Below are 14,325 nucleotides of genomic sequence, written 5' to 3'. Positions count from 1 at the left end.
CTTTTATGGGAAATTATTTGCATGCCAGTCGTGATGAATTACGGTCACGTGCGTCTTTCTCTTATTTGTTGGGTAGTTATCTGTATGTGTCTGTGTATGTATCTATGTGTATGCTTTTCGCTGTGTGCGTTGCTAACCTCGTATGCTCAGAATGCCTGCACATTAGTCTAGTTTTTGTCCGTGTTTCCTTCCGTGGAAATAAGTCGTGGTAAATTACAGTTCATAATCAGATTGTGTGTGTCTGCGTGTTTCTATGTGTGTTAGTCTTTGTATTTAAGTGTGTGTGTTAATTGATTGACATAATAATATAGTCTAGATTTTTGGTATAGATTCAATATTTCTTTACAATTTTCTATGGTTTACAATCCAAAGATTACAAATATAGCAAAGATAACAATAATTATGTTTTTTCTAAGAAAATTATTAAAGCAGCTGCATTTCAAAACGTGGTTGTTCATAAATCATATTCAATCTAGTATACAAGTTATGAAACAATTTCAAAAAAGTAAAAATTTAAAAAGACAATAACTATATTATATTTGCTGCCCATATTTTATGAATAATAAAATGGGGTGCGATAAACATTTGCAAAACGCAAAATCAGACAATAATGAAATCGGAAATATTTACGTTATTTGTAAATTCGATGCAAAATGTAAAACATATTGAAAGATTATCAAATTTGTTATGCATTTTTTAAAAACTGAAAATTGATTAAACAATCTATCTCATTACTCATATCCAGATGACTTGTTATTATAAAGTTAGACCACGAAATAAAATGAAGTGCAACAATATACTTAAACGGCAAAAAGCACATTTAGAAGACCTAAGATAGTTGTGTTTTATGTGAAGAATAACAAAGTTATTTGATACAAAGATGTTATAAGCTAATATATAAATATGGTTCTTATTGGATATGATTTTCTGATAAAATCTTCAATTTTTTTTGTTATTTAATGAAATCTCCAAATTTTTCAAGAAAAAAAAACATTTACTGTTATTCTGTTGAATAAATGAAATGGGGTATTGGCTAGCAGCAAGTACGTAAGTATTGTTATAATACTCGCTGTCGTAACCGATTTACGATGCGACGGGTTCAAATCTTCGATTGAATAAAATACTCCAAACAGTTATTAGTTATTAAACTTTATTTACAGAAGAAATCAACTAATCGTTTATTTCTAGCAAATTCAAATTAACACAACAATTAACTTTTAAATTGTTCAAAATCTATCGCTATGACTACGTCAACAAACAAATCAAATATCGCTTTAAATAATTCACCAAATCGCTATTCACATAATCACAGAGTCACGAATTTACAAAATCACGAATTTCACTAATCGCTAATCTTCTTGCGACGTGCGCTTATATACTCTTCGCAAGCGTCGTTTCTAGATTCTTTTAGATGGTCCGATTCTAGCATGTTCTAGAATATTCTAGTGCGTTCGGTAGCATGGTTATAACAGTATGTATAGGAGTGAGAATTTGTCGACATTCTCATTTAGGTACGTTAATTTAAACACCTAACTCGCTCTTGGTTAGACGCGTTTCGACTCTTATTGATTCATCAGTAGCCCAAATTAAAACATCACCTTCTGCACATTAAGCAATTTTATTCAATCTACAACTACAAATACACATTTCTTTTCTTCATCAACCAAACTGGCCTCAAAATAATCCAGATAATTATCAAAATAGCTGTTCCCAATTTTAGAACTCATTCCTCTCCACCTAAGTGTAAAAGCCGTTACAAACCTACTATTATTAGAGCTAAAATTTCGTTCCTTCTTATTAATGTTAGATTCTGACACTACCACATAGTATTACAAAATGAATAAATAAGCAATAATGAAATAAATGTTTCAACGAATGAATAAATCCATTATCCATTTTTATTATTTATTATTATTTGGAAACTTATAAAGCGCCGATTATAACACTTACAGTGTTCTCATAGGCGCTGTTACTGCTCTATAAAAAAAGCAAGTTTCTAAAACTCAGATTCAAAACAAGTGATTTTAAGTTCCCTCTTGAACTGACCCAGTGATAATCCAATTTGACGCAAGCAACAAGGAAGATCATTCCAAACAGATGATATCTTACAGAGAAATTACGCAAACAAATCTTAAGCCTGGTCACTGCCGTGACCAACGTATTAGCACTACTTGATCTCAAATCATAGTCACTCAACACCTCCTTTGTTTGCAAACATCTATCGGCCAAATATTTGGGTGCCAAATTGTTCAGACATCTAAAAACCATAGCAGCAATTTTAAAAATAATTCTCTTATTAATAGGCAGCCAGTGGAGGCCGTTTAAAACTGGCGTAATATGGTCACACCAGCGACTGCCGGTAACAATCCTGGCGGACCTATTTTAAACTGATTGCAGGATGGCTATTTCTTTTTTAGAAACACCATACAAAAAACTATTACAGTAGTCAAGACGTGAATGAATGAAAGCGTGCATAAGAGCGCATAAACTTTTCTTAGTTAAACACATTTTAATTAGTCTAAGGCGACGAAACTGAAACATGCACATGGCAGACACTTTTTTCACCTGTTCACACATATTCAAATTGGCGTCGATAGTAAATCTAAAAACAGTTGAATTCCTGCAAAAATCAATTACAGTGTCATCAATTTTAACTGAATTTAAGTCAGTCTGTGACAGTCTTTGCCACGTACCAACGGGAAGTAAGTTTGTTTTGGACTTATTCATTTGAATGCCATTTTGGTCCATCCAAACATCAATCTTAGAGGACAGTTATCAAGTCTTTCTTTTAAACCAACAACAAAACTAGGTGGAGTGCTGGCAACCAACTAAATGTCATCGGCATATGCAAATGCCCTGAAACCAAATTCATTCACCCCATTTAGTACATCAGCCGTGTAAAGCATAAACAACAGTGGGCCCAGCACAGAACCCTGCGGTATCCCAGATTGTAAAAAAATCACTATCAGACAGGACATTATTAAAACAAACTTGTTGAGACCGATTGAAATGATATGACCTTAACCAATCTAACGCTGAACCAATAATACCATAACTAATATAAAAACGACGAAGAAGAGTATCATGCTCAACGCAATCGAAGGCAGCACTCATATCAAGGAGAGCTAGTATAGAAATCTGTCCAGCATCTGAAGCGTTAAATAATTCTGATGTTACTTGTAGTAACAACGTCTCAGTTGAATGGTGCTTCCTATAACCAGATTGATTAACCGGTAAAAGATTATTTGCGTTCAAATGACTTATAATTTGTTTAGCAACAATTTTTTCAATAATTTTAGAAATAAATGACAAAGTTGACACCGGTCTATAATTGTTGACATTATTGATGTCCAAACCCTTTTTTTTTAAGAGGGATAACTATTGCATGTTTATACTTTGTTGGAAAAGTCCCACTAGACAAACTCAAATTAATTAGGCTTGTAAAAATGGTAGGAACAAATCAATGTGCTGCGAGTCGATAGCAAATCAAGCATTTATGTACTGTGTACATAAATATAGCCCATGCGCATAAACATTTGAGTATCACCATATTTACGATTAATGCGGCTGTGTACAAAATTTGAATATTTTGAATATTTAACTCAACTTGTAATTTTTATTAAGTAATTTCATTATTTATCGCATTTATAAACTGAAAAAAAGATTATAGATTACAAAAAGCTAGTAAAAGCTAAAATAATATTGGTAATTGGATATGTATACGTATTAATGCATATGTGAGTGTGATTCAAAAAAATTAGTGGGTTAGACTTGATGGATCATCTTTGTTTATGCATTGTGAAATGTCTCGATAGTATATCGGTGTATATGCATTGTGAAACGTCTCGATAGTATAGTGGTTTTAACACTAATAAACAAATGTTGTTCACTCACACATTCGTTAATAGAGCATTTGAACTCGAATATTATATAATAACACTTAAAAAAAGTAATGTTTTTAGGGGTGCAGTTGTTCTTTAGTACTAAATATGATGTTCAATAGTTTTTGTAGTAAGTCCTGAGTTTAATACATTTATTATAGTTGATTGGTGCAACATTTCTTTTTATAGCTTGCTTATATATATATATATATATATATATAATATAAAAAACATACAAGATTGCAACAACGTCATTAAATAAAGGAGATAAAAACAGTACTTGATAAAAAAATCACGGAAGATATTCTGGATAAAAAAATAAATTCACTACAAGATGGTCTTAGAAAGTCGTATTCAGATGCTGTGAAAGATGTTGTTGGGAAGAAGGTTGAAACTGTAAATAATGAAGTGATGAGTATGAATGATGGAATTAAGGCACTAAAAGAAGAGGTCATTAATACAAAGAAAACAATTCAAACAATCAAGTGAGGTTGAAGAAAGATCGTTCAACTTTATAATTTTTAAATTGAAGGAAAGTAACAACCTCGGTTTTAATGATAGCAAAAAAGAAGATGATGAAAGGATTATGCGCATTCTCAGTGCAATAACAGATGAAAAATTTGATATGTCAAATGTTGTTAAACACTACAGATCGGGCAAGAGATCGGATAATGTCAGGCCGCTGTTGGTTAGACTGAAGTCAAAGGTTTTTTGAAAAACTTAATTATGGAAAGTCTGAATAATTTGAAAAATTTAAATGATGATCTGAAGGGAATAGGTATTGGCCACGATATGAAAAAAAATTAAAGAATCAAGTGTAGAGAATTGATGAATTTAGCGAAAGAGAAGGAGGCAGCTGATAAAGAGGATTTTGTTTACAGAATAGTTCGAATTTGAGAATAGTTCGAATAAAAAAAGATTGCACTGAATATGTATTCTTTCGATATTGCTGGAATATTTGAGGAACTTGATGACATTAAATATTTGATAAATGATTTAAACAGAAAAGTTAATGCAATATTTTCGGTAGGGGCAATGGGCGGATATGAATAAAAAAAAGTGGAAATTTTGGTAATGTGAATTTTGTCATTAACTATAGGGAAAGTAACATGGTGAATGATCAATTGGGTGGTTGTGGTGGTGATGATGATAGACGTGATGGTAGATTTATTGATGATGGTCGAATTAATGTTACTTGTGTCGGGGATGATGATGGAGTTAATAGCGGTAGGACTGATGATATTAATGATGGATATTTGAAAAAATTACGTCTAGGTCTCTTAAATATAAGATCAATAATTTCAAAGACTGACACTATTATTACATGAAGACTTAGATATTCTTGTGTTAACAGAAACCTGGCATGGTTCATCAGATGATGTTTCAGTTAAACTAGCTATGTCCCATGGATTCAGGTTTGTTGGTTGTTTGCGAAGAGATGATCCATATCACGGGAGGTTGATCATTTACTTTCGTGATCTCTTTAAACACAAAAAAATAGCTTTGCCGGAATTATTAACATTTGAGGCAATTGTGTTATATTGACAGTAGGCACAGTACTATTTGCATAGTACTATTTGCATAGTACTATTTGCCATTTATTGACCAGGGTCGCAGTTGGTTTCTAAAGCATTTTTTCAAGAATTGACCAGTATCCTGGAGAACATAATGCTATTGAGTGATCATGTAATATTATTAGGTGATTTGACCGTGCATGTCGAAAGATATGATGATGTTAATGCCAGGCTATTATCGAATGTGTTTGACATGTTTTCAATGCAAAATGTAATAAAAGAACCTACACATATGCATGGTGGAACGTTGGACTTGGTGGTACCAGTAATAAATATGCCTGTTACTCGTGTTAGGGTATATCCTTGTGGTGTAATTTCTGATCACAGTTTGGTTTCATTTTGTTTGCCAATAGCTTGTTCTTCTTTGTTAAAGGTTAAAAAGACTGTACGGGCATGGAAGCGTGTAGATGAAAATTATTTGCTTACCTTGATTAATAGATCTCCGATAAATGGTGCTTGTAATGACAATGATGTAGATAGAGCAGCGGAGCTCGTCAACAATGAAATGATGAGAATTGCTAATACTGTTGCGCCTCTTCATGTTGTTGAAACAAAAATGGTTCCAACTGCACCATGGTTTGATAGTGACTGTAGAGGAATTAAACGTGATTGTCGAAGGTATGAACGCACATATAGGAAAAATAAATGCATGGTTAATAGGCAGAACTGGATTTAACTGGATTTAACTGGATTTAACATAACTAACAGTTATGGCGAGTTTTAAACAAGGTTTTATGTAACAAAAAAACTAACTCGGTTGATGTAGCAAACAATAAAATTACTGCCAGTGAATTTGCAGAGTTTTTCAGGAAAAAGATTGAAAACATTAAAAAAACCATAATAGGGCATGACGTATCTTTTTCAGTTGTAAGGTTAAAGAACATCAAATATTATCGAATTTTTGGAGTGCTCAAGTGATGATGTTAAGGCAGTTATTTTGAAAGCTCCCATCCCGACGAGTCTTTTCAAAAAACACATTGAACTGTTTTTGCCGTACTTGACGGATTTGATCAATATGTGTTTGAAAACTGGAAGTTATCCAATGATTTTTAAAAAAGCAATTGTTACACCGCTATTGAAGCAACCATCGTCCGATGCAAATGAGTTGAAGAGTTTTCGTCCTGTGTCAAATTTGTCGTTTATAGCAAAGATTGTTTAAAGGGTGGTTACAAGACAGATTCTGCAATACTTGGATGAAAATAATCTTCCGTGCTTTCAGTCGGGGTACAGAAGGTTCCACTCTACAGAAACGGCACTGTTAAAGCTGTTGCCAACGTTATTTCAGGCATCAGATTCAAAGCAAGTGACATTGTTAGCTTTACTTGATATGAGTGCTGCCTTTGATTGTGTGGATCACAATATACTTGTTCAAAGAATGTCAACAAGATATGGAATTTCAGGCACTGTGCTAAGATTTTTCAAGTCGTATTTAAATGACAGATCACAGCAGATATTATTTGGTAATGAACATTTGGATGAAGAAAAAATGTTAACTGGCGTCCCTCAGGGATCGGTGTTGGGGCCATTTCTCTTGTTGTATACTGCTGATGTGTTTGACATGATGGAAAATCATAAGATGGAGTGTTATGCGTATGCAGATGATATTTAATTAGTGTCATGTGCTCCTGTTGAAAAGTTTGATGATTTAGCTGAAGGACTGAAAGATACGTTGGCTGCAGTAAATATTTGGATGTCACAAAATGGAATAAAATTGAACAAAGATAAAACCAAGCTAGTGCCAATTGGTACATGGCAGCAGACATCAAAAAATACATCGAGATGTATTAGAAATGGATAATGCCATTGTTAAATTTGAAAGATCATCCACAATTTTGGGCTTCACACTTGATGCTAATCTGACCATGCAGGATCATATACGGGGTGTCGTAAAGTCATGTTGTTTTCACCTACGTCAGTTGCAGCGCATTAAGAGATTTGTCAGCAAGCCCTCTTTGATGGCATTAGTTCATTCATTCATTTGTCCACTCACGTTTGGACTACTGCAACAGCCTACTGTATGGTGTTTCAGCGAATGAAATTGCACTGTTGCAATCTGTACAGAATAGGGCAGCTAAAATAGTAATGGGTGGACGAAAGTATGATCACGTGACTCCATTGATTAAGGATTTGCACTGGTTGGTAATTGAAAAGAGGATTGTTTTTAAAATTTGCTTATTAATGTTCAAGTGTTTAAATGGTTTGGCACCACGATATCTGACGGAGATGTTTACACTCAAAGATATGACTGCTAAGAATTGTGTCTTGAGATCAAACGATTAAAGTTACTTGACAGATCGGATGTCAAAATTGAAGATTGAGTCTCGTAACTTTGCTGTATATGGTACGAAAATGGAACAGTCTTCCATGCGTCATTCGTCGACCAGGGATGTCACTGTTGCAGTTTAGGAGGGAATTGAAAACACACCTGTTTTGAAGATTAATTGAAGTTGTGAATAGTATGTTGCATGTTGCTTTTGTTGTTTATGAATGTAGCTTATCGATAATGGAACATTCATTTGTTTTATGCTGTTTTTTTTATTTACGTTTTAATTATATAATTGAGTTTTCGAGTACGTAATGTATGTGGGTGTTTTATGAGGGGATGTGCTTACGTTGAATGTGTTTTGAATGTGAGGAGATGTATGTGTTTCGTATGTTTCTAATAATTTGAATCGATTTATAATTATTGTGCTGGTGGTTGGGTATTTATCTGTTGGTTGTTCTGAATTATATGTTATCGTGCATCTTCTGAGCGTAATTGTGTGTGATCGGTGTGGATAAAGTGTGGATGAATGTATCTATGATTTGGTTTAAAATGGTTGCTGTTTGGTTCTTATATGGTTGTTACATTAATTTGAGTGATTGGGTATGGTCGAGAGTATATGTGTGCATCTGTGTATGAATTTAAATGATTTATTTGTTTTGTTTTAGTTCTTTTTACAATGTATACTTATGTTTATTTTCGAAATATTTATGTTTTTGTTTGATCACTTAAATGGACAAAAATTTTGTGTGTATATATATATATATATATATATATATATATATATGTATATATATATATATATATTTACAACATTCTATAAATTCTACCGAATGTTTGGCGTTAATATGTTTGTAGTTCGTTTTTTCAATTTTTTTCACTAAAGTTTTTTGGTGAACGTTTAGTTTATTAAAATTCAAAATAAACTTATTTTCCGAATTCAAGCTGCAAATAAGGCCATATTTCGATTCCGAATGAATCATCATCAGTGCGGTTGATGTTTATATAGGGAAATATTGACTTTGTCAAAATGAACTTAGATGGAAATTAGGTGTCAGGTTTCTTTATTGGCTGGTCACCTACTTTGGTCTCCTTTTCTTCATCGATAGATTCATATTCTTCTTTGTCACTATTTACAATGCTAGTTTTTATTACTTCTTTGTTTTCATTGATGGTTAAGCGTCAGGTTGGGAGTGAAGTTGTCATTTTTTGTTGTATAGTTATTTTTGGTTTATTGATGTCAATTAGGACTGCTTCTGCAATTTTAAGATGCGTGCAGTTGCTCTTCTGGTATATTACTTTGGTGTTGCTGTCGAGGATTTCACGGCTAATAGTGATTGAGTGTGTTGAGTTCAAATGAGATTTGATAGGACCACTCTGTTTATGCATCGTAAGCCTTCTAGTCAGTGAGGTAGTAGTAATCCCGATATATGATTACTACTACCTCACTGACTATATATATATATATTCGGAATGCACCGGATTTAGGTTTTTCAAGTCCGACCGGGGCCGGACTTGGCCGGATTTAAAATTCAAGAACCGGCCGGAGCCGGGGCCGAATTTTAGTTACCATTTTACATACGTTAGAAAAAAATACTCACATTTATGGTTATCTACATGTTGAACATCAAAAAATAACACCAAGCAAATAGTTAATTAATTCAAATATATGAATAGGGTTATATTCCAAGTTATGAATAAGCTGTGTGATGCGCCAAATTCTGTACATAAAGATCAGCTTATAATTTATGCATAATTCATGTTATAGCATAAAGAAAATTGTCCAGCTCACCTCACAATTAGTGATGTTGATATAATGTGTCATGTATGCACGTGCACAAGTTCTTTTACACAAAGATCAGTTTATAATTTATGCAAAACCCATGTTACAGCACAAAGAAAATGTTCCAGCTCACCTCACAATTAGTGATGTTGTAATTATGTGTCATGTATGCCTAGTCTAACCTTTAACATACCATGTTTATATATATATATATATATATATTATGTAGCTATATGATCCGTCATATACATTTATATAGTATATACACGTGCACAAGTTCTTTTACACAAGGATCAGCTTATAATTTATGCATAACCCATGTTATAGCATAAAGAAAATTTTCCATCTCACCTCACAATTAGTGATGTTGTTATTATGTGTCATGTATGCTTAGCCTTTAACTTTTTGACATAAAATTAATTGAATTCAATAAAAAAATTTCTAATTATAACCTTTTTAAATGTTGATAGACGCTTAAATCCGGCCCTAAATCCGGCCACCAAATGCAGGATTTTGGCTGGAGCCGGGGACGAACTTATAATATTATATAATTATTGATGAAAATTACATCATGTATGACGTCAGTTAACTTCCAATTGAACTCTTAGATTTTTATATCGGTTGATCGTAAATCATTTTCTTTAGTTCATTTTTAAATTTTTGAACTAAATTTTTTTAGTTTAAAACCAAAATTTTTGTTTATTTCATGCATGATAGAACAAAAAGCTTTTTTTGTTTGATATGTTGTGTATGTGCTCATTGCTCAGATGCTCAAATATATATTTATATATATATATATATATACTGTGCCTCTACTTTGTTGATTCCTTGTTTGTTTAAAGTAAATACTTAATGCTTATTTAATTAGTTTTACAATCTTCAACTTCGTTACATATAACACTTTTAAGTGTTTTCATTATCGATGATTCCTCTGTTTCTAAATTTATTGGTAGGAAGAATTCCAATTGCCCGTTGTTGAATATTTATTATCTGATATATTTGTTCTATGAGTATTGATTCGGCTAGTCATAAATTATAATGATTGTTATATTAATGTAAGATTTCAACATTGTAGTCAAAGATTTGTCTATTAGTTTTAGTCTTTAATATGATTACAACGACAAAGTAGAAAGACATTGTTGACAGTCAATTCAAAATTTGAACACACATTGACTAAATTATTTTTTTAAGTTAAACTAGGAAACTAAAAAAATTGTTAAACTATTAGTCTGCAACTATTTAACTAAACTATGCCCATCACTGTAAAAAGTTAATAAAACGTTTATACTTGCTTACCCCTTACTCACGATTATCACTCACTCGCGAGTAAACCGCTTCTTTCACAACTGAGAATCTAAGGCTTGTTTAAAATATTGGATAATAATGCGTTGAGAACCTTGATAGTGCGTAGTTTGCAATTCACCTTTATATATAAACAAATATGTAACAATAAAAAAAATGTTTGCTGATGGGTCAGTGGGCCAAAAGTTTTGACCGATTGACTCATCCAAAAACAGTGATCCATCTGACCCATGGTCAGTTTTGTTAGGTTTTAGCTTTAGTTTTTCTTTAAATAAGATTTATTCGATATTTCCAGCATAGAAGTTTGCGAAAAGTGCTCCCAATGGAGAGCCCATTGCTACAACGTCTATTTGCTGATGTAGTGTGTTACCCGGGCCATCGAAAGGCGCTTCTTCTAACCAATAAATTTAAAAACAGAGAAATCATTGATAATGAAAACACATAAAAGTGTTATATATAACGAAGTTGAAGATTGTAACTCTTTGGTAACTAAATTTTTCAATTTTTTGAACAATTATTTTATCAGTATTATTCAATTTATTCAAACTAATAATAAAATTTATAATTATTTTAGACTGCATTTTTTATATATACATTTACATAAAAGTTTTTTTCGGTAAGCTTCCCCCAAGGGGAGCCTATTTACCAATATACAACACTTTCTTATGGGTTGAAGCAGGGACATACAAAAAAGTTTGCCAAAAATTAAAGAGTGCTAGAGCAGATAAAAAAGGATAGATTAATGGTAAATGTGAAAAGGTAGAGACGGTGATTGGGCAAAACAAAACAAGAGAGGCGTACCATCTGGTTAACCAGTTAAAAGAAAAACAGAAAAATAGGTCAAAGATTATTAAAGATAAAAACGGAAACATCCTAACAGAAAGTAAAAAATTAAGGATAGATGGACTGAATATATTAAAGACTTATTCACAGACAAAAACACATACAAAAAAGAAACGCCTGAAATTTTGAAAAGCAGAAAAATAATCAATGAAGAAGAAAGTGAAATAATGAGGGAAAATAAGAAATTACAAGAGCAATGAGTAAAATGAAGAGCAACAAAAGTACAGGGAAGAATAGTATTCCGATAGAACTGATAAGAGCAGAAGGACAAGTCGTGTGTAAAAAAGTTCACACAATCTGTCAAGAAATTTGGGAAAGTGGAAAGTGACCAAAAGAATGGTGCAAGTCAGTTTGGTTATACAGCCAAAAAGGGGAAACCAAAAAGACTGTAATAATTAGAGATCAATTGCACTTATTCCGCACATATGCAAGATTATGCTGACTATCATAAAAGAACAACTGGAAAAGGTCATAGAGCAACATTTGCATGAAGAACAAGGCTTCAGAATGGACAGAAGCATGATCCAACGAATTCTGATGTTGAGACTGCTGATGGAGGATGCAAAAAGTAGCGGTCAGACAATTTACCATTGCTTTGTTGATTTTAAGAAAGCGTTTGATTCTGTCTGGCATGAAGGTTTGTGAGCAATATTAAAAAGTATGGGAACATCAGAAAAGCTGGTCAAAGTACTGAAAGGACTTTATGAAGAATCAAAAATGTCGGTAATAATAGGTACAGAACTTGGGGATTGGATAAAGGCAGACATTGGAAGCAGAGAGGGCGATCCAATATCACCAATACTATTCATAGCATTGCTAGAAAGAGCAATGGAAAAAATGGAAAATTCAGAATTGGGTAGAATTGATATAGGAAGGAGAACTGTCAAAAATCTCAAGTTTGCAGACGATATAGACCTTCTAGCTTCTAGTGAAGAAAGTCTATAGAAACTAATTGAACTAACACATGTTGGTAGAAAAGATCACGGGTTGCATATCAACAAAGACAAAACAAAGGTGATGATTACGGGAAAAGGCAGAAACAACAATGTGGACTTTCAGATAGAATCAGAAAAACTCGAACAAGTACACCGGTTTGTGTATCTTGGCAGTCTTATAACCTGTTACAACAACTGCACCAAAGAAATTGACAGAAGGATAGCAGTAGCTCATGGAATGTTCGCATCATTGAAGAAAATATGGAAAAGTGGAAATATATCTATAAAAACAAATTTGAGAATGATAAAATTTTGCGTTTTTCCAAGCTTGCTCTATGCTTTTGAGACATGGACAATAAAGAAAACAGACAAAGACAGATTGGAAGCATTTGAGATGAAGTGTTACCGAAATTTGTTGGAATCAGTTGGAGGCAGAAAGTAAAGAACGAAACCATCAGAAATCAACTTGGAAGACAGAAAAGTGTATATGACAAAGTCAGAGAAAGAAAATTGGGATTTTTCGGACACATTTGTAGAATGAGAGAAGACAGATGGTACTAATGAGGAAAAGAGATTGGAAGAAAAAAATTGGTAGACCTGTTAAGAAATGGATAGATGACATTACTGAATGGACTGATGTTGGTATCCTGAATTCAATAAAACTGGCCAAAGATAGAAAAGGTTTTTGGAAAGAAAAAAGAAAAAAATAAATGTAAAAAGCATGCTTAGATGTACACCATCGGCCTTCACGGTCCCCCGATGGACAAAGGAGGATCATTGATTGATCGATTGAAGCAGGGATATGCAAAAAACCTCAATTTTTCAACTTTTAATTATTTTCGGTAATGTCACTTTTATTTTTTTAAATTTATACCAAATAAAAGTTATTAATTACCACATTGAATAACAATTTTAAAAAATAAAATTTTAACATTTTAAATAAAAGCAAAATTCCGAAATTTGTAAATATACTATCGCAACTTTTGACTCGAACAATAAAAAATCACCCTTCAAATCTGATATATTTATTCTAGTTATGGTTATGTGCCTTTACCATCATCTGTGTAATAGAATTTGTGATATTGTTATATGTAGTTCTTCAGGTATTTGTAGTATTTTTAACAAAGGAGCATTAAGTTCAATTGTTTCTTTGTGTAATTTTTATGTTGGTAGGATTTTTATACAGCCTGTTGTTATATGTTTATTACAGAGTTTCTATTTTCTTTTAGAGGCTTAAAAACTGCAGCGCGTTAACTGTCTTTGATTATTATTTTATTTTAGTACTATTAACTACATATATAGAATGAAATAAATTTGTCTTTGCGTTTTACATGAATTGACAAAAGTTGTAAAAGGCAATTAGTATATTGTGGCTCCAAAGATAATTATCATAATTAGCTAACGGAGTCAGTCATTGGTACACCAACACTTGCTATTAACGTACGTATTAATGCTTTTTTGTATTTTAATTTGGCTCTCCATAAAATTTTTCAAAAACTGTTTTTATTAAAAATGTGTACGACTCTCTTTACAAAAATCTGTTTGCTGTTACTTGCGATTTCTCTCCGTTAGTGTTCTAAATAATTAATTGATCTTTTACTTGTGCAAAAAATAATGGACTGTGGCAAAGTATCATATGATGCCTAACTACAAATTTTACATGGAGTCTGTCATCATGACGGTGGCTTGTTTGGTTTTGTCAATTATTTGGTTTTTGGTAATTTATGTTAAAAGAAAAGTAGAC

General features: G+C 32.5%; 1 protein-coding gene across 1 annotated transcript; it reads left to right on the top strand.

Moving 5' to 3' along the window:
* Nucleotides 1-2,539: 2,539 nt before the first annotated feature.
* Nucleotides 2,540-4,688, top strand: HELRODRAFT_183573 (hypothetical protein; the record flags this gene model as incomplete). The annotated part of the gene is made up of 4 exons (XM_009013167.1): nucleotides 2,540-2,596; nucleotides 4,146-4,331; nucleotides 4,414-4,587; nucleotides 4,653-4,688. The coding sequence occupies 4 exons, from the start codon at nucleotides 2,540-2,542 to the stop codon at nucleotides 4,686-4,688; spliced, it is 453 nt and encodes a 150-aa protein (XP_009011415.1).
* Between the last annotated feature and the right edge of the window lie 9,637 nt (nucleotides 4,689-14,325).

This window comes from Helobdella robusta, assembly GCF_000326865.2.
Source record: "Helobdella robusta unplaced genomic scaffold HELROscaffold_111, whole genome shotgun sequence".
NCBI lineage: Eukaryota > Metazoa > Annelida > Clitellata > Rhynchobdellida > Glossiphoniidae > Helobdella > Helobdella robusta.
This window is presented reverse-complemented; position numbering and strand designations above follow the sequence as displayed.